The sequence below is a fragment of the Sus scrofa genome, chromosome 16 (genome assembly GCF_000003025.6).
Source record: "Sus scrofa isolate TJ Tabasco breed Duroc chromosome 16, Sscrofa11.1, whole genome shotgun sequence".
NCBI lineage: Eukaryota > Metazoa > Chordata > Mammalia > Artiodactyla > Suidae > Sus > Sus scrofa.
Window position 1 is genome coordinate 28209269 of NC_010458.4, and position 25889 is coordinate 28235157.

Genomic DNA, 25889 nt, shown 5'->3' on the forward strand with positions numbered 1-25889 from the left:
GGAAAACCTTTAGAAGTGATCTTTGCAAATATTCTGAGTTGCAGTCCTTCTGTATCACCTGCCTGTAGCCAGGCAACTCCTTCAGAGTCTTCTGAGTTGGTAGTTTATTACTCAGATATTTGCATTTCTTTACCTTTGGACTTGGCTCCCATCCATTCACCTGAAACCTGGGCCTTCTTCACATTCCAGCTGTTTCTTGTGTGCTCAGGGGCAAGTGTTGGCTGATAGGAAAGAGAGTCTGGGTTTTTCACGCAGTGGGAAGAATTTAAGGGGTTTAGTTGGAGCTTTAAGTAATCTGAAGAAGCGTTAGTGCAGGGAAGTGTTCGAAAGTTGTAGGAGACATTGATGCTGTGTGTTTGGGTTCTTTAGAGTTGGGTATTGGTGAGGTGTGTTGAAAGAACCTGCTGTTTGAGAGGGTATTTAAGCCAGTGTTCTCACCTGAATAGTCCCTGTAAGAGAATATTTTGCTAAGAAGCAGATAAATAGTTATTAATGACAATGATGGATACCCTCAAGTGTGGTCTTTTTAAAAACTGAGGCAGTGGGTTAAGGATCTGGCGTTGCCGTGAGCTGTGGTGTAGGTTGCAGACACGGCTCGGATCCTGAGTTGCTGTGGCTCTGGCGTAGGCCAGCAGCTACAGCTCCAATTGGACCCCTAGCCCGGGAACCTCCATATATTGCCGGGAGTGGCCCTAGAAAAGGCAAAAAGACAAAAAAAAAAGAAAAACTGAGGTAAAATTAACATATTATACTAGTTTCAGATATACAACATAATTATTTTATATTTATATATATGTGTAGCAAAATGACCACCACAATAAATCATATTTGTCACCGTACATAGTTAATTTTTTTTTTTTTCTTGTGGTGAGAACTTGTAGGATCTACTCTCTTAGCAACTTTCAAATATGCAATACAGGGAGTTCCTGTTGTGGTTCAGTGGAAACGGAATCTGCCTAGTATCCATGAGGATGCATGTTCGATCCCTGGCCTCACTCAGTGGTTAAGGATGTGGTGTTGCCGTAAGCTGTGGTGTAGGTTGCAGATTCAGCTTGGATCCCGAGTTGCTGTGGCTGTGGTGTCGCTGTGGCCAGCGTCTACAGCTCTGATTTGATTCCTAGCCTGGGAACCTCCAAATGCTGTGTGTGTAGCCCTAAAAAAATAAATAAAAAAGACAAGAAGAAAACAAACAAAAAACCCACCAAAAACAAATATGCAATAAAGTGTTATAAACTATAGTTACTGTGCCATACATTTCATCCCCAGGACTTACTTGGTAATTGGAAGTTTGTACCTTCTGACCCACTTCACTCATTTTGTCCACCCCTCACCTCCAGCCTCTGGCAGCCACTAGTCTGTTCTCTGTATCTATGAGCTTGGGTTGTTTTTTTTGTTTGTTTGTTTTTGTTTTTTAGATTTCATGTATAAGTGAGATCATTTGTTTTACTCTGTATGACTTATTTCACTTAGCATAATGCCCTCAAGTTTCATTGATGTTGTCACAAGATTTCCATCTTTTTTTTTTTTGTGTGTGTGGCTGAATAATATTCAGGTATGGTCTTTATTGGGTTATTTCTCAAAGGTCTATCAAGGTTTGTTTTTGACTTTCATTTCCCAACAGGATTGACAATTGCAAAACGCATCCAGATTTCTGATTTACCTCAGTTAGTTGCTGCTTTCCACAGTTTAGTGGGCTTGGCAGCTGTGCTTACCTGCATAGCTGAGTACATTGTAGAATATCCACATTTCGCTACGGACGCGGCAGCTAATCTCACCAAGATTGTGGCCTACCTCGGTACTTACATTGGCGGAGTCACGTTCAGTGGGTCTCTTATTGCCTATGGAAAATTGCAGGGTAAGTGATTCAGTGTAACATAGAGGTAAATATCTATTATTTAGGGTATTGAGGGGTCCATTTCGATTTCGAAGAATAGCTTAGTAGTAGAATCTGTTAGGTGAAGAGTATTTATATGGCTCTGGGACATACTATGGAAGTTTTTTTTTCTAGTAAAGATGGCTTCCCTTGATTGATCCTTACAAATCTTATAAAGCTTTGAAGCCATATCTTCTGCAGACAACTAGTGGAAGAAATTAGTGCATAGAAATTTGCATAGAGGGACTAGTTGACATTTGATAATACATATGAACAAAATAATGTCTTAATAATTCTTGGTCAGAGATGCTGGTGTAGCATCCACAGAAATGAACTTTATCCATTTTCCAGAAAAGAGAGAAGCCTATTGAATACATTTGTGTGATTAGTATACAGTATCTGCTCTGCTCTGAAAACAAGTGTATATTTTAGGTGTCAACATGGCATCTTTTGCTACCACTTAAAGCCACTCATGAAAATAGAAGTGGAGGAGTTCCCATTGTGGATCAGTGGGTTAATAACCTGACGTGGTGTCCATGAGGAAGTGGGGTTTGATCCCTGGCCTTGCTCAGTGGGTTAAGGGTCCAGCATTGCTGCAAGCTGCAGCATGTAGGTGGCAGATGTGGCTCAGATCCAGTGTTGCTGTGGCGTAGGCCTGCAGCTGCAGCTCTGATTTGACCCTGTATAGCCCTAAAAAGAAAAAAAAAAAAAAAAGAAAATAGAAGTGGAGGAACAAAGATCTCACATAGCTGCTTTCAGTGTTTTCATGAAAAAGTGATTCTCTAGAGAAACTGGTTTGTGATTTAAAAAGCTGGTCTTGCCTGTCAATAATCAGGTCATTAAAATCAAGTGGGGAACTTCGAAGAAAAAAATCGCCAAAGAACCTCAAGCCTTCAACATTCTTGTCTTAGGCTTTGTCTTTAGAAGCAACTAGCAAACCAAGACTCTTCTCCCTTGGGTTCTATTGATAAAATCAGAAAGGCTAATGCTCTAGGAGCTCTGTTTTGAAGTTTTAAATAAGGAAAACCATACAGAAAATCTTCTAGTTGACATTTGATAATACATATGAACAAAATAATGACCAATAAAATGACCAATACAGAAAATCTTCTGTATTGGTTATTTGGGGGAAAAATCACTTTTCATGACTCCATGACGAAGAGTAATGAGGCCATTGTGTGAACAAATAAAGGACAGTTAAGTTGAGCCATACTTTTCTTGCTTCCGTTAGCATTTGTGTGTCAGTACTCAAATTTGCTTTTATGCTTCAACAGCTGGTGATACAAAGTGAGAGTTTAAGTAGCAGGTTTTTATTCTAACACTCAATTTTGGTAGTTTAGGATTAAAGGACATGCGCTTAAGAGTATGTGTGCGAGGGGGTTTCCTGTGACTTGTTCTAGGTTCTGACTAGCGTGTGCTTGGCCTTAGGTATCCTGAAATCTGCCCCTCTCCTGCTCCCTGGGAGGCACCTGCTCAATGCAGGCCTGCTGGCCGCTAGTGTGGGTGGAATCATCCCGTTCATGGTGGACCCCAGCTTCACCACCGGCATTACCTGTCTGGGCTCCGTGTCGGCTCTCTCTGCTGTCATGGTAAGAGGTCAGCGATGGAAAGCACGTGCTTAGTGAGGAACTGGGAGTGTTTTGTTAGGTTACAGTCTAACCTTATATCTGTCTCTTCAAGACCCTTGATGGAATAAAAATGTTTTAAAATGCTGTTATGGGTTCATCTTTATAGAATCTGGAAAATATAGAAAAGTATAAAGAAAACCACTCCACTTACTGCTGTTAAAGTTGCCACATGCGACATCTTTATTGCTCTGGGGTCTTTTGTGTTGGTGAATAGGAATTTCAAAAGCCAAGCATTTCAGTTCCATTCAGCCTGCTGTGTGACAAGGCCTATACAATGACAGAGAGCCCCTGGCCATTTGTTGCTTTCACATTTGTTGGAAGCTATGATACTAAACCAAGTAATTGCATAAAATGAAATGCATTTAATGAACTGTGTGTTTAGTGAGGGAGTTCAGTGAGACCTTACAGGATAAGCTGGTTCTTCTTTTCCACTCTGGTTGTTCCATGTAGTGTATGGTTTCCTAGATGTCACGATTTAGTGTTCTATTATAGCAGTGTATGATGCTGCTGCATACAGCTCTGTTATTCCCTGATTACTTCATGTTTGTCTAATATACTCCTAGTGTATGCTTTGTATAAAAGTTTTATGTTTAAAAGTTTTTCAGTCATCTCTAGTGCTTAGCACAAATTTAGATGTAGTCATTGCCGGGTCACCCTGAACTATCAGATTTTCAAGCTAGTAAGACTTTGGGGTTAGATTTTAGTTTTAGTTGTTTCACTTGGTACCAGCAGGACCCTGTTCATCAGCTACAGCCATTAAGACTGGGACTTTACTCAGTTACCTCTCTCCAGTTTCTGCCTGCCTGCTCTTCATCGCTGTCTTTTAGGGATTTAGGGTGTTGTTGGTTGGGGGTGGGGAAGTGGTTCAGTATTTGCACTTGTTATATCTGTGGGAGAGTCGGCCAGATAAGCGGCACTCAGTCATTACCAGCGGAGGACCTTACATGGAAATACGTTAACTGGAAACCCAGAATGATCACGAGCCACATTGCTCTGTGTCCGAGGGTTCTTTTCCTTGTGTTCGTTCTGACTTCCGCTCTGGTTTTCATCCTAGGGTGTGACTTTGACGGCTGCCATCGGGGGTGCTGACATGCCTGTTGTCATCACTGTGCTGAACAGCTACTCGGGCTGGGCGCTGTGTGCAGAGGGCTTCCTGCTCAACAACAACCTGCTGACCATTGTGGGCGCGCTCATCGGCTCGTCGGGCGCCATCCTGTCCTACATCATGTGTGTGGTAAGGCACCAGCCAGTGACAGAAAAGAAAGTGGTGTTCTGAAAATGAGCACCTGCCTATCACTTCTTTTATTCGCAGTAAAAATGACTGTGTACGTCCTTTTTCCTCCAGCAGAAACGTCAGAGTGTTCCGTTTGAATAAATCTGCCAGACTGCTTTTAAAGTACCTAAGTGTAGATAACTCAGAAAATTAAATATAAAGATAAAAGTCTTTGGACTCCCTCCCCCGATGATGAACAAAGGTTTTAATTTACTTCCTTCCATTCTTTTTCTTTGTGTATTGCATATCTGTGTTTTGACTTCTCTGATCTTATTGTACACTGTTTTACATTTAATTTTTTTTAATATTACAAATTGTAGTCTTGCCACTTTCTTATCCTTAAAAATGATTTTATTTATTTATTGTTTTTATCTTTTCTAGGGCCGTACCCGCGGCATATGGAGGTTCCCAGGCTAGGGGTCCAATCGGAGCTACAGCTGCTGGCCTACGCCAGAGCCTCAGCAACGCAGGATCCAAGCTGCGTCTTCGACCTACACCACAGCTCATGGCGACACCAGATCCTTAACCCACTGAGCAAGGCCAGGGATTGAACCCGCAACCTTGTGGTTCCTAGTCGGATTCGTTTCTGCTGTGCCACGATGGGACTCCAGGATGTGCTCATTTTTAAGGGCTCTTTCTATGTACTACCACGTGGGTTCTGGAAAGCTTGCTCTAATTTTCATTCCCACTGGTCATCTGTGAAAATGCCTATCTTGAAGGTTTGTGGTCAGCATGATTTTTTTAAAAAAGGAAAAAATTAACAAGACAGATGCTCCTAGCTTCTTTTTTATTTCTAATTCTTAATGGTAAGAAGATATCTTGTAAACAATTAAAGGCTTGACCAGAAAACTTTTTCAAATTATGGATATTATTCTCTAAATAATAGTTTTGAATGACTGAAAGGAAAAGCATGAAACTGGGTGAAGTCAGAATATGACTTTTCACTGACTGATTAGTAACTCAGGAAGAAAAAGAACTCCAGCTTAATTTTTTTATTACAATTTAAAAAACCCCACCTTTATACAATAGAAATGATCACAACATGTAAATCAACTACAGTAAAACTTTGAAAAGGAAAAAACCTTATTTTACAACTCAGAATTTCTCTTATGTTTTAATTGAAAATCTCATTGTAAGTTGAATCCCGAACTTATCTTTTCATAATAAAAAATTAGTTTTCTTTGACCATAGTGTAAAAACAAAGAATTTGAAAGCCTAAGTTCAAAACAAGTGGAGAGGTTTTAAAATTAAATCCCCCAAGTTGTTCAAGAGATTTGGAAAGGTGTTTCCTTTTTGAAAAGTGTCAGGCTTTGGTGTTTTTTAAAACAAATTTTTTTGAAGAAGAAAAAATTTATTCAATTGTATTAAAAATAGTTTTCTTTAAAAATGAACTTTTAACCCTTAGTTTGATTTTGCTTCAGTTGGTGAATTTGACCAGTAGGGGGAAGCAGATTGTCATTAATGCTTATGGTTTATCAAGTATGGGTTTTATTTTTATTTTTAAAATTTTTAATTTTTATTTTTTTAAATGATTTTTATTTTTTCCATTATAGCTGGTTTACAGTGTTCTGTCAATTTTCTTTCTTCTTTTTTCTCTTTTTAGGGCCACACTTGTGGCATATGGAGGTTCCCAGGCTAGGGGTTGAGTTGGAGCTGTAGATTCCAACCTATACCACAGCCACAGTAATGTCATGTCTGAGCTGCATCTGCAACCTACACCACAGCTCACAGCAACAGGGGATCCTTAACCCACTGAGCAAGGCCAGGGATTGAACCTGTGTCCTCATGGATGCTAGTCAGATTCGTTTCCACTGAGCCACAATGGGAACTCCTCAGTTGTCCCAGTCACACATTCATGTATATGTGTGTATGTTCTTTTTCTCACATTATCCTCCACCATGCTCCATCACAAGTGACTAGATATAGTTCCCTGTGCCATACAGCAGGTCTCATTGCTTATCCATTCCAAAGGCAATAGTTTGCATTTATTAACCCCAAATTCCCAATCCATCCCACTCCCTCCCCTCCCCCTGGGCAACCACAAGTCTGTTCTCCAAGTCCATGCATTTCTTTGCTGCGGAAAGGTTCATTTGTGCCCTATATTAGATTCCAGATATAAATGATATCATATGGTATTTGTCTTTCTCTTTCTGATTTACTTCACTTAGTATGAGAGTCTCTAGTTTCATACATGTTGCTGCAAATGGCATTGTTTTGTTCTTTTTATGGCTGAGTAGTATTCCACTGTGTATAAACATCACATCTTCTTAATCCAATCATCCGTAGATGGACATTTGGGTTGTTTCCATGTCTCGGCTATTGTGAATAGTGCTGCAATGAACATACGGGTGCATGTGCCTTTTTCAAGGAGAGTTTTGTCTGCAGATATGCCCAAGAGTGGGATTGCTAAGTCATGAGGTAGTTCTATATTCAGTTTTCTGAGGTACCTCCATACTGTTTTCCATAGTGGTCGTACCAACTTACATTCCCACCAACACTGTAGGAGAGTTTCCTTTCCTCTATATCCTCTCCAGCATTTGTTATTTGTGGACTTTCTAATGATGGCCATTCTTACTGGTGTGAGGTGGTATCTCATTGTAGTTTTGATTTGCATTTCTCTGATAATTACTGATGTTGAGCATTTTTTCATGTGCTTGCTGGGCATCTGTATATCTTCTTTGGAAAAATGTCTGTTCAGGTCTTTTGCCCATTTTTCAGCTGGGTTGATTTTTATTTTTTGCTGTTGAGTGGAGAACTTGTATATAGTTCTTGGAGTGTCAGCATGGGTACCTTCTTATCTTTATCCTTTTTTCTTTTTTTTTTTAATAATGATTTTTATTTTTTCCATCAACTGTAACCTATCCTTTTTTCTTAAATGGTTTTCTTTAGGTTCTTAAATTTATCAACAGTACTTCTGAAATTTGTCTTTTATTTCCTCTCCTTTCTCTTTTTCATTTAGTTTTATTGTTGGTTGTAGTAGCTATAATAACTTCTGCAGTAGCAGTTACTATTGCAGTAACTAGAATAAGCTATAGAAGACACTTACTGACACTACTCTTTTTTTTTTTTTACATGTGCTTCCATAATTATATAATTTCTCTTAATTTTTATCTGTTTTTTCATATTTCTTAATGTTTTCTCTAGTTCTTTTGTTTCTTTTCTTTGTATTTCCACTGCTTTAGGCATGCCATTTATATCAGCATACCTCAGGTATTTTTAATTCCTATGTTGTATATAAGGCTAACAAGATATTCTCATAGCTGTTTGTAAGTATCACACTGGGTCAGATTGAGCTCTGTGATGGCAAATTGTAGTAATTTGGATTCAAGAACAGTTGAAGCTGTAATTTTTTTTTTCTTTTTTTTTCTTTTTAGGACCGTACCTGCAGGATATGGAAGTTCCTAGGCTAGGGGTCAAATTGGAGCTGTAGCTGCTGGCCTTTGCCACAGCCACAGCAATGCAGGATCAGAGTTGTGTTTGTGACCTATACCACAGCTCATGGTAACACCACATCCTTAACCCACTGAGCAGGGCCAGGAATTGACCTACATCCTCATGGATAGTACTTGGGTTCCTTATCTCTGAGCTACGATGGGAACTCCTTGAAGATTTAATTTTTAAAAAAATATTTATTTACAAAAATAAAAGATCTTTAATGAAACAGCTTTCATGAAGTAGATAAATAAGGATATAAAATAATCTATAATTCCAAAACCACTTTACTGTTAACATTTAATGTTTAATTCTTTTTTTTTTTTTTGCCTTTCTGCCTTTTCTAGGACGCTCCTATGGCATTTGGAGGTTCCCAGGCTAGGGGTCAAATTGGAGCTGTAGCTGCTGGCCTACACCAGAGCCATAGCAACGCAGGATCAAGCCACGTCTGCAACCTACACCACAGCTCACAGCAATGCCGGATCATTAACCCACTGAGCAAGGCCAGGGATCGAACCTGCAACTTCACGGTTCCTAGTTGGATTCGTTAACCACTGCACCAGACGGGAACTCATAATATTCTAATTCTTGTCTTTTTCGTATGTATATGTTTAAATACATTCTTTGTTAAAGTTTAATTTTCTAACTAATAAGTTTTGGTGTCTGCATGTTATTCTATCATAGAGGTATACCAGTGATTTATTTATTCAAGTCCATTTTTATTAGTTGTTTTTAACTTGATTTTTCTCTAGTATTCCTCCTTGTGTGTCATTTATTATTTTCTTAGGTCAGATTTCTATAGGTACAATTACTTGGTCAAAGGGAGTAAGATCTTTTTATTGGCTATTATTATTGATGAATTGATCTCCACAAAGCTTTGTCCAGTCAAAGCTTCCACCAGTGATATGTGGAGTGCTTGTATTACAGCTCACTTTCTACTCCTATGACCTATTACAAAACAAACAAGACAATAAGAGAAACAAGCTGGCCATGTTTCTCAGTTTCAGAGAGAAATTTCCTTTCCTTCTAAATTTTCCTGCTTTCTGATTTTTCACATTAATGTTAATCGATTTTTAGCTTTGTTAAAAAATATTGTTTATTTCTTATAGTAAATAATTAGTCTACTATCAGAAATTGTTTCTTCATGACTCATGTTTAGCAGCTTAGAATGGTTCATAGTAATAATAAAAGTAAATTGCTCCTTGTAATTGGACAGAGTATAATATGCTGGATGCTTTAAAAGTATTAACTCTTTTAATCCCCACATTAATTCTGGAGGTAGGAAACATTCTCTTTTTATAAGGAAGATATTTTAAGATACCATTTATTATTCACCTTTATGTTTATTCATATTCATTTGAATATGAATATAGTAATTGTTAAATGAACTTTAGATGAATATTTTGTTAGCTCATTTTACATTTTGGAATCCTCTCCAGATAGGTTTTGGTAGCAGATATACTACCATATATTAATATCTATTAATATTACTAGTGTGTTTACCTTCATTATTTTTATTGAAGCAACTATGCAAGTCCAAACCAGAACAAACTGGTTTTATTATATGAGAAGTAATGGAATACACCCTAAGTGTAATCAGCATCCCTAAAATTGAATTTTTGTTCTGACAAAGATTCTTTTGGGTATCTTCTGAACTTAACGCTTTGGTAACATAATACTAAGTATTAAAAAAACTGAAAAATGTCAACAGAATCCAAATAGCCAGTTCAAATGAAAGATTTGCTTTATATCCAGATGTTGAATAGACATTAACTACTTTACGATTTAATAGTCCATTTACTTGAGATACTGTCTAGATTGCCTGGGACGTAGAGGGCTTACAAAATGCAAAGTGTCTTCAGACCAAAAATTCTGATTTTTGCACTTTGCTCCTTGTATTCAAATGAAAGTAGAACACAATGAAGTAGATCAAAGTCAAACCAAAAATAATTTTTTTGCCTTGTGATCAATTAATTAGCCCGTACAAAGCATTGAAATGAGAGATGCTAGTAAATGGTATACATATTATTATTGCTTTGATTTTGTCTATTTTATGACCTTTTATTTTCAGATTTATTTCTTAGGTTGCTTGGAATTACATGAATTGAGGGTCTCTTTAATGTAACACACGATTTTCATTATAGGGCTTAATAACTTAAAAGGAGCAGTCTTGGACAGTGTTGCAAATACTTTGTCTTAGAAGCTGGGGACTCTTCAATCTGTGGCTCAGTGTTCACAGGACAGTCTCATTAATCACTTAAGCAAAACAAAACAAAGCCTTAAACCCTAAACATCAGTAGAAAATATGATTTTGCAATGGTAAATTCAGAGATGAAAATTAATTTAGTTTTTAAGACACCACATGGAATTAGCTTAATGGTGATATAATTGTGGATATGTGTTTAACAAGTTGACTTTGATTGTAAAAGTGCTGTGTGGTTCTTTTTTTTTTTTCCCTAAGATACCATTGGAAGTGGGTACACATTAATTAAATGTCCTCAGAAGTTCTTTCCTTCTCCTCCATTCAGTTTTATAGGGAGTAGAAAAGGGTTCCTTTTAAGCCAAGTTAGAGTTAAGTGGTCACATTCCTCTCCATCATGTCCCTGTTATCTGTCCCTTACAGGATTGTGTGATGCTGGTAATGGAGGCTCTTTGCATGTTTGACTTTTTTTTTTAAGTTATCTATGATAAGAAATATCTCAATGTCTGGAATAGGCCTTTGAATCAGTTTTTAAGGGCAAAAATTTGGTAGAATGTATTTCTGATAATTTCGGAGTCCTCTGATTCAACACTAGAAAGGATTTATCAAAATCAACAAGTGTTGAATGTTTGGGAAGTCTCAGGTGTGGCTATTTGGACTTTCATTAAACCTGGATTTAAGCAGAGGAGGTTGTGTTAAGAATTTAAAACTTCATGTGGGTTGGGACTGAGAACTTAATTAATAGCATCACTTTTAATTTTTCTCTGGCCCTCTTATCTCTTAGTAAGGTGCATAAAGATATCTCAAGCTTACTATATGTAGTAATCTTAGGTAAATTCACTGACTCTAGTCTCTGTAAAATGTGAATGTGGTATCTGATAAATGAGGTTAGGTCAAAAGGACAATTTAAACAATTCTGACGATATTTTGATCCATCATCTTTGAAACTTGTTATCAATAAGTCAAGGGTGACTCTCGGTTCATCTCTGCTCTTTTCCTCCCTGCCTTCACCTCTGTCCCACTCCAGCAGTGTACGTAAATCTCTCTGCTAAGGTGGTAGTAGGCTGATCTGTCTTTGGATAACTGGTCATGCTTTTTTTTTTTCCTCTCTGATGTGTTATTTATCCCTGAAAATCTCCAGATGCTTTTTCCTCTTTAATAATAAAGTGTGTTTTTTTGCTTTTCCATTTTTAAAGTTTTATTGAGATATAGTTGTCTTTAAAAATTTTTTAATTGAAGTATAGTTGATTTACAATGTCATGTTAAAGATGCACAGAGCACAGTGACTCAGATATATATTCTTAAAGTGTTGTCTTTTTTTAAAAGTATGGATTGACACATATAGTTGTAAAACAGTACAAACAATGAACCACTGATATGTTTATTACAATCCTTAAGATATAGACTTTGATTTATTGGAATTTTTTATGAAATGATAAATTCAGTTACAATCATGTGGAATGATGACTTCGATTGTATACAGTCGTTTGAGTTCTTAAAATGTTTTTGATTACTCAGAACATCTAGCTTCCCATCTTTTCTTTCTCTTTTACCACCACACCCCCAGAGGCCTCCAAACAGTTTTAAAAACCAGATCAGTTATTGTCCCATGTTCCAGGAGTGGTGTTTGGCATTTGTATGGTCTGTAGTTAGATGACTGTAAATGAACATGCAATAAATGCCTTCCTCTTTGTTTTTTTTTCCTGAGATTATTTTGCTAATTAAAAGGTGGGTGTAAATTTTAAAGAAGCAGTGTATAAATGTACTCATTTGCCTTTTTGGAAGTGAAATATTTTAGAAGCCTCATGATAAATCCAGTCACTTCTGTATCGCTTCATGGACTTATCATTGATTTGGAAACTAAGTTCCTACATTTCTTTTTTCCTTGACGACAGAGGGCAGCAGACTTCTAAATGGCACGGATCCCTATCCTTTGATTCCTCCCTCTTGCCTCTTGACACCTTGCAGCTGTGGCAGAGTTCACCTGAGCCATCTGTAGAAGTTGCACTGTAAAATTTCTTATAACTGTCATCGTCTTTCACTCTGGTGAAATATGTGTCAAATGGAGGTAGAACTTGCTCAATCAGTACACAGATAATAATAACTAGATGTGAGTTGTTCATTAATATGTTAATATCACCAGTAATTTACCATTAAATTTTTTCTCAAGATCTGTTTTTACTGAAAATGTATCCATATATAGTTGATTTTATGGGAAAAAAGATGTGATTTCTCAGATGGCCTCCTTATCATTTAAATTTTTGAAATAATTTTCAGAAGCTCTATCAAATTGATCTGATTAAAATGTTTTAGATGATCAAATAAACATCTAAATGATTTTGAATATTGTATACACAGGATTCGTACCATTTTCAGAAGTTATGTGCATCAGGATTTCCCTTGCGGTCCTATACGTTAAGGATCTGGTGTTGTCACTGCAAGTGGCTCGGGTGAACATGAGTTCCATCCCTGGCCCAGTAACTTCCACGTTCTATAAGCACTGAAAAAAAAAAAAAGTTATGTGGATCAAACTCTCACAGTTGGTAATTTTGCTCTCCAGGCAATGAATCGCTCCCTGGCTAATGTGATTCTTGGAGGCTACGGTACCACTTCAACAGCTGGTGGGAAACCCATGGAAATTTCTGGCACACATACAGAAATCAACCTTGACAACGCAATTGACATGATACGAGAAGCTAATAGCATTATTATTACTCCAGGTAAAAAATCAAGACCAAACAACCCATAATAGCTGTTATAATTGACTATATTAAAATAATTTTTTTGTAATAGGAAAAAAGACCAAATTGGAACTTCTTCATTTTTTGAAAACGTAATGGTAATTTAAAAGTAGTTCTGTGATTACTATGTGAAAAATATTGAGAATTCTCGGTTCAAGTTAATATTTTGTGGATCACCTAGAGAGTCTATAAATAGCCATGTCTTTTTGTGATTCTGTACAAATGTTGAGTTTTGGTTATTTTTTTCTCATTGATAAAGTTTGGCATTTGGGCCCATGTCGGAATTAAATTATCATGTAAAAGTGTCTAACTCACTTGTCAGACTTGCTCAGTAAAGGTTAGTAAATGTTAATGTCTTTTTTTTTTCAAAAGTAAATAGGTTTCTACCAAGATGAGGTAACAAGGCCCAGTAGAAAGACCTTGGTATAAGGACCTTACTTTGGTTCTAAATTTTGCCTCTAACAATTGACACATGTTGACCAGGTCAGTTAATTTCTTCAGGCCTCGACTTGCCAATTTTCTGAGGTTTACCTCAGGTCTTCTTTACTCTTAGCACAGAATGCCATTGTATTTATTCCAGGCAGTACATTAGTTTCAGATTAGGATTTTAACTCTAGCATGCCATCATAGGAGTTTTCTGTAAAGAAAATCTGTTGATTTGGCATGAGCCGAATTGAATGTTCGGATGCCAGCCTTCTTGTGTGGAGGCAGTATCATTTTCTAGGGGCATTTGAAAGACATGGGTTTGGGTTTGGGGTTGTCTCAAAGACAAGGCTGCTATTGTCAGCAAGTGTGTGTGGGAGCAGGTGAACTAAATATGGTTTAAGGCCTGTGACATTTCTACATCATGGATTGTCCTAGCCAGAGTGCACTGGTGTTGCCTGTTGAGAAACACTGTGCTGCAGTGTGAAGGTGGAGAGTAAAGGACACTCTTTTCCCTTTAGGCATTTTTCATCTAGTGAAGAAGTCAGATCCATAAATAACACAAGGTGGGTTGTGATAAGGGCTGGATTGTACCTATCATGGGGAACCTAAGAAGGATTGTTGGGAAGTGAGGATTGTTTTGGGCCCTAGAGGATGGGGTTGGGGTTGGGGGAGGCAGGGGGAATACTTTGAGCAGAGACTTGGTATTTGGAAGAATGGAGGTAGGGGAAGTGGGGACAGCAGTGAGATTCATTGCTCAGGGAGAAAGGACCGATGCGGGTGGGGGTTAAAGGAGAAGGGGGGTGAAGTTTTTGGTCATTCTTGCAGTAACAGCAAAAGTATGGAGCACTTTTGGTTTTGCTTTTGTTAGTGCTATTATTGTTCGTATTATTTTTTGGGGCAGAGGCGAAAAATTTAAGTTCTTGTTTGGAGATAGTAAGTTTGAGGTGGAGCTGGGACCCTGGATATGCTGAACTGGATCTTAGAGGATGGGCTGAGCCCGGAGGCAGACTGGGAGCCATCATATGGTCATTGAAGCCATGGGGTGGACTGAGATTTTCCAGGGAGAGAGTGAGGTGCACTTCAGCTGCTGGGGGAGCATCATCACATCAGGGCAGGGAAACGAGGAGATCATTTATTCAAGGAAGTCGAGGAGGAGTAGTGACAAAGTTAGGAGGGGAGCTGGGGACTGCAGTGTTATCAAAGGAAGTAGGGAGATGGTTTGAAAACATTTACATGAAAGTAAGTGAGAGTATGTACACAAGCATGTGTGTGTGTGTGTGTGTGGTGTGTGGGGAGGGGGTGCCCAGTAGGGTCAGACCCTGCAGGAGACTGAGGATGGACCATGAGATATTGAATTTGAGATTTAGGCCAATATATTGAAAAGTCCATATTGTAAGTTCCTTGTTTTTGCTTCTAGTCCCATTAACTGGTTGCCCTTTTTTGGGGGGGGAGGCACAAAAATATATTTTGATCAAGAGAGAAATTGTAGTTAATAAAATTTTAAATAAAAGCCACATTCTTCCATGTTCTTAATGTTCCTTGTAGGCTATGGTCTCTGTGCAGCCAAAGCTCAGTACCCCATCGCTGATTTGGTAAAGATGCTCTCCGAACAGGGCAAAAAAGTCAGGTAAGTGCTTGCAGTGCATGTGTGGAAGGAAAGGAAAATAGATGACTTCCTTTTAGGTCACCATCTCTTCAAGTGAGGTTTTACTTCTGTAATACAAGGTAGAGAAACTAAGTTGTAAAAAACCCTCTTCTAGCCTTAGTCTTACTACTTCGTTCTCACTGTCTCTAATAGCATCAAACCTAAATATAGGCTCATTTTAGGAGGAAAGCTTTTTTTTTTTTTTTTTTGGATTTTTTCTAGGGCCACTCCCACGGCACATGGAGGTTCCCAGGCTAGGGGTCCAGTCGGAGCTGTTGCTGCCTGCCTATGCCAGAGCCACAGCAACACCAGATCTGAGCCGCATCTGTGACCTACACCACAGCTCACAGCAATGCTGGATCCTTAACCTGCTGAGCAAGGCGAGGGACTGAACCCGCAACCTCATGGTTCCTAGTCGGATTCGTTAACCACTGCGCCACGACGGGAACTCCAGCAAAGATTTTATTGTACTAAAGTTCAGGATATTTGTTAATGGGGAAAAATGGAAATCCAGTTTCTCTGTGATTTGATTTGGGGAAGGAGGTCAGGCAAAGCATTTGAATCACATCGTTGTGTTGTTTTGGTTTCTGTTGTTCACATTGAAGAACATCTCAAAGGAGAGATCTCTGAAGAGTGGGACCCGGTGATGAACCTAAGGCTGTTTGTAGTTGACTGACTTAGCTCTCAGGCTGGAAAAGACTGCAGAAACATTTCTTTTCCTAGAGCCGTAACACTTTTTGAACTGTAAATTGGAGCAGCAGCTGTTCCTGCCACTTGCCATTTGAGCACTGCACTCTGCTCTTGGCTGGATATTAAGCAGAATGGCAAAGTTGAGGACACTGCATTGCTAGGTTATTCCCTATGGCCATGGATAAAGGGTTTGTAGGATGTCAAAATGGGACCAGGGGTGGTGAGCCCTTGCAGTACTTTTCGTCTGTCCCGCATACCTTTAGATCTGTATTCTGGAACTCTGCTGTTAGGAGACAGTAGAGGGGCTTGTCTGGAGTTCTCTCTGGGAGCATAGCTGCTGCTCGAGTGTGGGGGAACCAGTCCACCGGCGGTGTCACTGACGTGAAGTCAGAACAAGATGTCTTTGTTGTTAAATAGAATTGGTTTGTTCACCAGAATGTTAACACGTGTTGACAAAACTGTTAAGGTCTGTTAGTAAAAATTCCTTTGAGATGTCAGTGTTACACTTTTGTCTGGAGGCAGATGATAAGATAAACCACACAGTGTGCCTGGAACTGGCCAGACTATCTGTGCCAGGCTAGATGCAGAATCCTAATCCTCAGCCTGAAGGTCCCAGCTATTAATAGCGGTAAAAGAGACTTAGATGATGAAATCAGAGGGTTGTCTAAAATGTTTGGGGGTCAGCGGCATTTTATTTCTTCCTTTCTTCCCACCTTCTTTTCTTCTCTCACTCCTTTTCCCACTCTCTCCCTTCCTGTGATCTGTAGTGAGTCTATGCTTTTCAAACATGCAGAGTCAAACTACTGTTTGGTTGGTAGGACCAGCATTTCTGTGATATAGATGGTTTCCACATTTAGTAAAATCTTGGACGAACTGAAGACAGAAGATAAGAAAAGACATTGTTTTATAATTTTTACCCAAGAGGTCTCCTTTAAGTAACTCATTTCTGTTTTCACAGTGAACATTAAATGGGGCTTCCCTTTTGGTCACAGTCTTGACACTTTGAGCATCTGCAGGCCTACATGTGGAAAGGCTGTGTTAGAGAATCTTTTATGATTTTCCTAAAAAGAAATTGTTTCTTTTTATTCAACCCACATGCGAAAAAGTCTGATGTATTAGTAATGCCTTCTATCACCACATAAATGTTTAGGAGATGAGTGGCAATCATAATAAAACAGAGAAAGATGGCTTTCATGTCTTAGTTATCCCGAGGGAAGGGAATGATTAATTTGACATACCTCTCTTATTGCCCACTGATCAGTCCAGGTTAACCAGACATCTTGGAAAATCAGTCCAGTGGTAGATGGGTGGGTGCAGAGCTGGAGAGCATCGTATGACACGGGCAGCTTCACAGAAGGCAGGATGTGAAAGCAAGGAGTTAAGAGGGATGGAAAAAATCATCTGAAAAGAAAAGGGATAAGGCAAATGCAGTTTTAGTTCCTGACCTGATTAAAATTGGAATTTTATCTGTGAGGACATAATATAAACTGCTGTTTTAGGAGGATTTCTGTCACATTGCAGTGGAACAGTAGTTATTTGACTTAAGATTTACAGTAGATATTTAATTAAACATATGTGAATAGCTTCTCAGTTATAATTTGTTTTTTATTGAAGTAATTTTATGAATAGAAGAACATCAGGCTTTTCATGAGAAAGCTTTTAATCATTTCATATAATTGTCATTGATTAAATGATTTATTAATATATTTATTAATAATTTATTATGGAGGATCAGGATAAAATTGCTGGTTGGCCTGATTTCTTTATTGGTGAGTTAGGAAAAGTTAGCTATTTTTCATTGACCTATTTCATATTAAAGATAAAATTATGTATTAGTATATTGAAGGGCTTTTTTTTTTTTTTTTTTTACTATAATGAATTTTCAACATGGGCCTTGTAGTAAATTATGTAAATCTCACATTTCGATTAAATGAAAGAGAACTATTCTTGCTAACTTGATGACAGTAGATGATCATATTTTTCATTTCTAGCTTCTGTGGGGATTTTTTTTTAAAGGGTATCATAGCAATGTTGTTGATTTTGCTTTATATGTCATCTTTTCATAGGGGAAATTCAGATTTTCTTTATGAAGTTAGGAATATGTGTATACATAGATGCTAGCTTTTTTTAAAGAGGCAAATGTCTATTTGAACAAGAGATGGCTGCAGTGGTTACCTCGTATTTTAATGAAATAAATCTGTATTTACAGTTTGCGGTAATTTAGTCCTTTCATCACTCTGTGGAGTGCCCACGGTGTTCATTGAGCACAGCTGCTGGGCCTCTGCTGCTAGTAGATCTTGGTGCCTCAGGACCCCCGCATGCCTAGCATCCAGATGTGGTGACATATTCACACACATTCCCCATGGAAATGTGCCAGTGTGGACATACGATTGTCATCAATTAGTTATGCTCCAGTGGTGCCAAGAAAAATTGCATCTGTCATACAGTCTGTCTGGCTTCATGGCTCATGATTGATTTAGAGACACTCCTGTTTTCCTTTACTTTGGCCATAGTCATAACATGCTCAAAGAGAATTGAGATTATATAATGAGGCACATGACATTTCATGACAAAAACTCATTTTCAAATGTCATGGAAGTTCACTGACTTAGCTGTTCAGTGGTTAGGATATTGTTGCTTCCTCGTTACCCAGAACACCTCTGCAGCTTACCTAACCTAACTTATGCTTAAACTCTGAAAGCATTTTATTACAAAAATCTTATGATACAAGAGCAAAACATTTTTTTCTCTTTATTTCCCAATCTTTAGGTTGATGTAATAGACTTTTCATTGATTTTTACAGCTAAGATAGTGTTTCCAGTGAATAATTCTTAGAAGGTACAATTTATTTCTTTTTGCAATTAATCATTGCTTGATTTTCTTTGTGTCAAGCATTATTGTTTTCACATTTATGAAACCACCTTTCAACTTCCTTGATTGACTAACTGCTGTTATATATTGCTTTCATGTTAATGTTCAACTATATCATCCTATTAATAATTTATTGATAGACATTTATTACTAAGAACTGAGAACACAAGGATGAGTAAGCCCAGTTCCTACCCGTTAAAGTTTATAGTTATCTCCTGTCTTTTTTTCTTTTTAGGGCCGTACCCATGGCATGTGAAAGTTCCCAGGCTAGGGGTTGAATCAGATCTACAACTGCTGGCCTATGCCCCAGCCACAGCAACGCCGGATCCGAGCTATGTCTGTGACCTATACCACAGCTCACAGCAAGGCCAGATCCTTAACCCACTGAGTGAAGACAGAGATTGAACCCGCATCCTCATGGATACTAGTTGGGTTCGTAATCCACTGTAATCCACTGAGCCACAAAGGAAACTCCCAAAAGTTTATAGTTATAATGAGAACAAATCTATCTATTATAACTATCTATAGTTATAATGAGATCAAATCTATTGATCTGCCTGGGTTTTCCCACTTTCATGGCTTAACTGGAATTCAAATAAACAATGTTAAGCCTTCTTGGGTTTGGTATATTTTGGGGTATAGGAAGAGCCAGGACATGCAGAATTGTTAAGTAGGAAAGGAGTGTGCTTCTGAAGAGAATAGAAATTAGGCCAGATAAAAGATCCAGTACAGCATTTGTGTAAAGAAATAGTTTGCGACTTTCTTGCCAACTTTGCAATACTTTCTTATTGGCCATGACGGTTCATGTTAATGCCTATTCACTGTACAAATAATTATATAGTATTTTGTGCCAGGCACTGTTCTAGGTCCTGAGGATGTATCAGTGAATATAAAGATCAAAATTCCTATTATATATATAATAGTGTGTATACGTTAATCTCAGATTTCTGATTTACCTCCTCCCCTCCCCCCCATTGGGATCTGCTGTATAGCAGGGAACCATATTCAGCATCTTATAATAACATATAATGGAAAAGGTTCTGAAAGAGAATACACACACACACATACACATATATATAAAACAGAATCCTCTTGTACACTTGAAACAACATCGTAAATTAATTATACTTCAATTAAAAATGGTTAAAAAATAAAAATGTGAACTAAAAAAAAAATTAAAATTCCTGGCCCTGTGGAGTTTAATGTTCTTTGGGAACTTAGTTAATTGGCATTAAGATATTCTGAACTGAAGACACTTATAACCCTGCTGTGTTTCCAACAGAGATGTGAGTTGAAATGATGACGAACACCAAGGGCACAGGTTACTGTATTAGAGTTTCAGAGTTAAAACTGGCACTTTATGTGGTGATGAATTAGCCAGTGCTTCATTTCTGGTTTTCTAAAACAATGTGGTGTATTTCTTTGCATTTTGCCCTGAGCCCGCTTTCTTGTAAAACATGGTGACATGAGGGTGGGTATGATGGGAGTTAATTAGTCAAATGAGTGACAGTAGAAGAGATTAAAATCAAAGCAGTATGTGCATTCACTCACGTCTCTATTGGTGAATTATATAGAGTTATATAATTCACCCTGTTACATAGACTTGCCAGTAATCCCTTAGATCAAAGGTGTCTGTTGTGCTTCCAGAAAGGAGCCATCTTTCAGATTCTGTTGACTCGACTGCCTTTGGCTTTGTACTGTCCACAGTATATTGGTGTGGTGGAAAGAACAGAAGCTTGTGTTAAAAGCCTGTGATTTAGGTGCCTTTTAAAGCATATGCCAGCCATGCCATTCTGGGACTCATTCCTTGGAAGTTTTTGTCATAAGCATTCCAGTGGTTCAAGGGAGAAGTTCTCATTATTGATGGAAACCAGTACCTCTCACCATCAGGATGATATTTGGCTTCTAGTTCTGCTATTAGTTATTATAAACTCTGTGGGCAGATTTTCGTCAATGAGGTTCATGTAAACATGGCAGAGTATAAGTAAACAGAGGCCCTCATTTCATGTTCAAATTCTTCAGTAACTTGCTAATAATTTCCATTTTATGGTGTTCACTAAGCCATTGCTTTCCAAGAGTCATTTAGCATGATTAAAGTTATTCAGACAGAAAGATGAAATTATGTATAATTTTTACTAAATCTCTGCAATATGCTAGCATATATATTCTTGAATATTAGTGGTGAACAGAGTTTTAGTTTTTCCTCTGATATCATTCTTTGTAGTCTTATTAGTTGTTTTGAAATGAAAAACCATGTCAGTAGTCATGCAGCTATTCTGGGCATAGCTGGATTTGTTCATTGATGGAAAAGCCAGATGTGGGCACAATCTGTAATAATCTTCTTGGAGTGGACAACATAGTGTTGGGACAGGATTCTGCAGAAAGCTGCCTTGACGTTTGCCCTAGGTCATTGATCAGATGATCCTGCTTAGATGACTTCTCACTTTTTGGGGATGGTTTCAGTGTCACAGGCCACAATGTATGGAAAATGTGACCAGAGCTTTCTGTCAAACATTTCCTCATTCACTGTCATAGAACAGGTTCTATTATTAGAAAAACTGTGCCCATGAGACACTTTTGTAATAAAGTCTCTCACATTCATAATTTTTTTTTTTTTTTCTGAAGAAGGGAAGGCCATGGATAAACACCAGATTTCAAATCAGAGTTCAGCCCTTATTTGCCTTCAAAAAAAGAGAGGTACATAATGTTCTCTAATTCTGGCTGTTTGAAAGTTCTAGGAAATTAAATTTTTTTTTTTTTATTCAGAATTGTATGAGCTCGTTTGAATCACTGCTTCTAAGAGGGACTTTCACAATTTTAGAAAGTTGGGTGTCTATCCCTTTGCCTCAGAAGCCCCACCAAAAAGTTGATTCCATAACCTTTCTCATCAATCACTTTTTATGGATGACAACTCCTTGTCAGAAAGATCTTTTTCCTACTTTGTCATCATGTTTTTCTTTGATGGATAGGCAAACCCCACCCAGCTGGTTCCAGCCCTTTCACCATCAAAGATAATTAGTGTGACATTTACCCTGCTTCATATTTTATAAAGGTTTACTCTAAACTGTACTTACTAGAATAATTTCATATATATATATTCATTTATTTAGTCTTTTTGCCTTTTCTAGGGCCACTCCCGTGTCATATGGAGGTTCGCAGACTAGGGGTCAAATAGGAGCTATAGCCACTGGCCTCTGCCACAGCCACAGCAACGCGGGATCCAAGCCGCATCTGCAGCCTACACCACAGCTCACGGCAATGCCGGATCCTTAACCCACTGAGCAAGGCCAGGGATCGAACCTGCAGCCTCATGGTTCCTAGTCGGATTCATTAACCACTGAGCCATGACGGGAACTCCCTAGAATAATTTCTTAAAAAAAAACCTTTCCATGTGCTTTTAATTAGTGACCTGTCAGAAGTTCTGATCAGAATGTGATTAAACCAAAGAAACCTTTCAGAGCCCATCGTATTTTTCACAGGTGAAACGCACATTTAATTTTAAAAATGTTGAATATAGTAACATCTTTTTATTATCTCTACAAACTCTCTTCATAATGGAGCACTGCCACAGGCACTTTGAATACAGTCCATGCTGGGGACTCTATTACATCTACAGTGAAATTCTGAGCCTGTTTTGTGACAGAACACAGTGTTCACATAATTGGTGTTATTCTAAATAAAGGAGTCCAGCCTTAGGAAGAAGTTGGATTAGAGAGTCCTTAAAGTGTATTTTAACTCAAGGTTTTATTGATTTATAAATATTTATGGTTAAAACAGGAAGATAAGTAGGCTTTTTATTTCTGCGTTGTTTTCTATCTTTTTCCTAATTAATTTGTCAACCACCTAGGACCTTAGAATAATATATTTAGGAAAGTTGTGTGATGATGGTGTTGTGTTGAGAAGGCAGTATTCCAAAATGCTATAGCAACATACATTGTTTTGTATATGGTTTGATTTTAAAATACAAAACACAGAAAAACAAAGGAAATTAACCCTTTGAATATCCTGAGTATGAATGTAGGTTTTTCATAGTGACTCACAAAACCTAGAATGAAATAGTTGAAGGTTATAAAGAGATTTAAAAAAAAAAATCTGGAGCTCCTTTTCACTGTTTATAATAGCAAGAGGCCGCAAAACGGAGGAAACACACTAAATGCTTGAAGAACAGGGCCCAGATGTCCCTGTAGTTTCTTTGTCTTATTGTTTAGTTGGGATATTTGGCTCTTCTTCATGTTTTATTGCTAAATGAAATCTGGATCTCTGCATAATGCAAGAAGGAAAATGTAGTTTATTTGAACAGTGGTGGTAGGATCTATGTGGCGAATGTTTTCTACTCTTTAAGAGTCCCACATGGAGTTCCCCTCATGGTGCAGAGGAAATGAATCTGACTAGGAACCATGAGACTGCGGGTTTGAGTTCTGGCCTCACTCAGTGGGTTAAGCATCCGGCGTTGTCAGGAGCTGTGGTGTAGGTTGCAGATATGGCTGGGATCTGATGTTGCTGTCGTGGTGGTGTAGGCCAGCAGCTGTAGCTCCAATTGGACCCCTAGCCTAGAAACCTCCATATGCCACAGGTGCAGCCCTAAAAAGCAAAAAAAAAAAAAAAAAAAAAGTCCTATATTTCCAAGAACAACTGTTGCGATATACCCTGGTCAGGAAGGACATATTGTCCCCATGGCCCACGATCATGGGGATTCATACTGTTGTGCCCCCTTTGGAACATGTGGCATCCAAAATTTAATTTTAAGTTGTGAAAAAGTTTAAAAATGGGACTTATATCATCATATATTGTAAAAGAGGCTTTAAAAAATGGCCTTTTTTTGTATTGCTCCTTTACCAGACTTTACCCATTTCACATGGTGTTTATGAGTAGCTAGCTCTTATATACACTTTTGTTTTTCTTCTTTCTTGGTTAATTTAAAAGGCTTTGAAGATCAGGTTGTTTCATTTGAGTATTTGTTCCATCTTTTAAAAACTGTACCTGGGTCTATTTTTAATTTGTGACTGAGGCCTTAGCTTTTATTATATAATGTTCCATGAAAGACTTTATTGTTTTCATGCTTGAGAGAGGAAAATAGCCAAAAGTGTTTAAATTTTCCTTAAATTATCTTCAAGGTAATTGAAGAGATTACCCTGACTTGTTGATGGCATTTATTGTATCTGTCAATTAAGGAAACAGTACATTTTTGCTTTAATATTAAAGCAAATTAATATTAAATTAATATTATCTAAAGAAGTGATAAAGGTGGCCTTTTAAAATTTGACACTATCAAAGTAAATGTGTTATTTACTGGAATATTACTTACAAACAAGTTGCCAGTGAGTCCAGTATTCAGAATTATTGGCCTCAGTCTATGTTGACAAAATAATTTCTCTAGTTAAAAAAATTATATATATATATACACACACACACACACATACACATATATATATATATATATATATATACACACTCACATATATATTTTTGGCCATGCCTTTGGCATGTGGAAGTTCCTGGGGCAGGGATTGAACCTGAACCACAGTAGTGACTATGCTGTATTTTTAACTGGTAGGCCACCAGGGAACTCCTAATTTCTCTAGTATTTTTTTTTTATTTATTTTTTTACTTTTTTTTTTATTATTTTCCCACTGTACAGCAAGGGGGTCAGGTCATCCTTAGGTGTATACATTGCAGTTACAGTTTTATCTCCCACCCTTTCTTCTGTTGCGACATGAGTATCTAGACATAGTTCTCAATGCTATTCAGCAGGATCTCCTTATAAATCTATTCTAGGTTGTGTTTCTCTAGTATTTTTATAGTGTTGCAAGTACAGAGAATTTTGGGCTTTTCTTGGATCATATAGATATTTACTGGGATTTTAAGGTAAAAATTAGAAAACCTAGTCAGAAAACATTGACATCAAACCAACATTTGCTTTAATGTAAAAATGTGTATTTCTTGTTATATAAATCATAAAAAGTATATTTATTCAAACAATACAGATGAACATTTATATTATAAAAATGTATTTCAATAGGCTATTATAATTGCAGGTTACATCTATTAAAGGTTTCTGTGTGCCAGGCATTGGTCTAAAGTACTTTGTGTCAAAAGCTCTTTTATGAACTCTCCCTTAAATCTCACAATAATCCTCTGAAGAGGCTTTATTATGAATCCTGCTGTACATCTGAGGAAAGTGAGGCACACAGAACTGAAGCGGCCAGATGTTTTGAGCTCAAGAGCTTTTAACTGCTACTCTTTACTACTTCCCTGAATCCTTTTTCTAAAAAGAGACCTGGAAAGTTTGAGTCGGTGTACTTTACTGAGCACACCATGTTCCTTAAAACTCTTTCCTTCCCTCCCTCCCTCCACTTGAGTCGCTATAACTGAGTACCAGATACTGTGGGACCTGATAAATAAGACCTGCTTCCTGTTCTCAAGTTGCTCCCAGTTTGGAGAGTACAGTCATCAACCAGTTATTACGGTGCATTGCATCCTAAGGAGGAGGTGCATAAAGAAAGAAGAGGTCTGGGAGCATAGATGATCTTTCTATGATCTCATTTGGGTAGTTATTCCCCTTCTGTAGGATTGTGTTGTGGGGAGGGACAGCTGATCCTGTTTTGTTAGGCGTGTATACAATAAATATAATTTTCACAATTCTAAGGACAGAACTAAAAGGCTGGTGGGCTTTGCATTTTGGAATTCTGGATATACTTCATGTGCTGATGGACCGTTGATGAGCTTTGGCCATCAGTTCCTGGAAATTGCCGGTCATGGGCAACCAGTGTCTGATATAATTAACTTTAATCCATACTTTGAAGATTAGCCAGTTGCATGGGCCAGAATTGTTATAAATTCACATTGACTCATCAGTGTACACATATATATTTCTTCAAATTTAGTGTGTTCTGTCATTTCTCTCAAAACATTGGCTTTCCCTTGTAATAGCCTTGCATGTGTTTTTCTCCAACTTCAGAGCCTTAAAGTTTAGTATAATAAATTATTATGCAAACAGATATAAAATGATCTGTCCTTTGGGATATTCAGCATAACATGTTGGTTAGCTTTATGATTATTTACCATTTACAGCTAGCTCAGCAGAAACACTGTCTTTATGCAGGCTGCAGC

General features: G+C 37.8%; 1 protein-coding gene across 9 annotated transcripts in view; it reads left to right on the forward strand.

Moving 5' to 3' along the window:
* Window positions 1-25889, forward strand: part of NNT (nicotinamide nucleotide transhydrogenase) — a 91541-nt gene that overhangs the window by 52077 nt on the left and 13575 nt on the right. For all 9 annotated transcript variants that reach the window (XM_021076996.1, XM_021076998.1, XM_021076997.1 and 6 more), the window contains exons 15-19: window positions 1622-1855; window positions 3302-3462; window positions 4556-4735; window positions 12967-13126; window positions 15119-15200. In XM_021076996.1, coding sequence (XP_020932655.1) covers window positions 1622-1855; window positions 3302-3462; window positions 4556-4735; window positions 12967-13126; window positions 15119-15200 — 817 coding nt within the window. The remainder of the gene's footprint in view (window positions 1-1621; window positions 1856-3301; window positions 3463-4555; window positions 4736-12966; window positions 13127-15118; window positions 15201-25889) is intronic.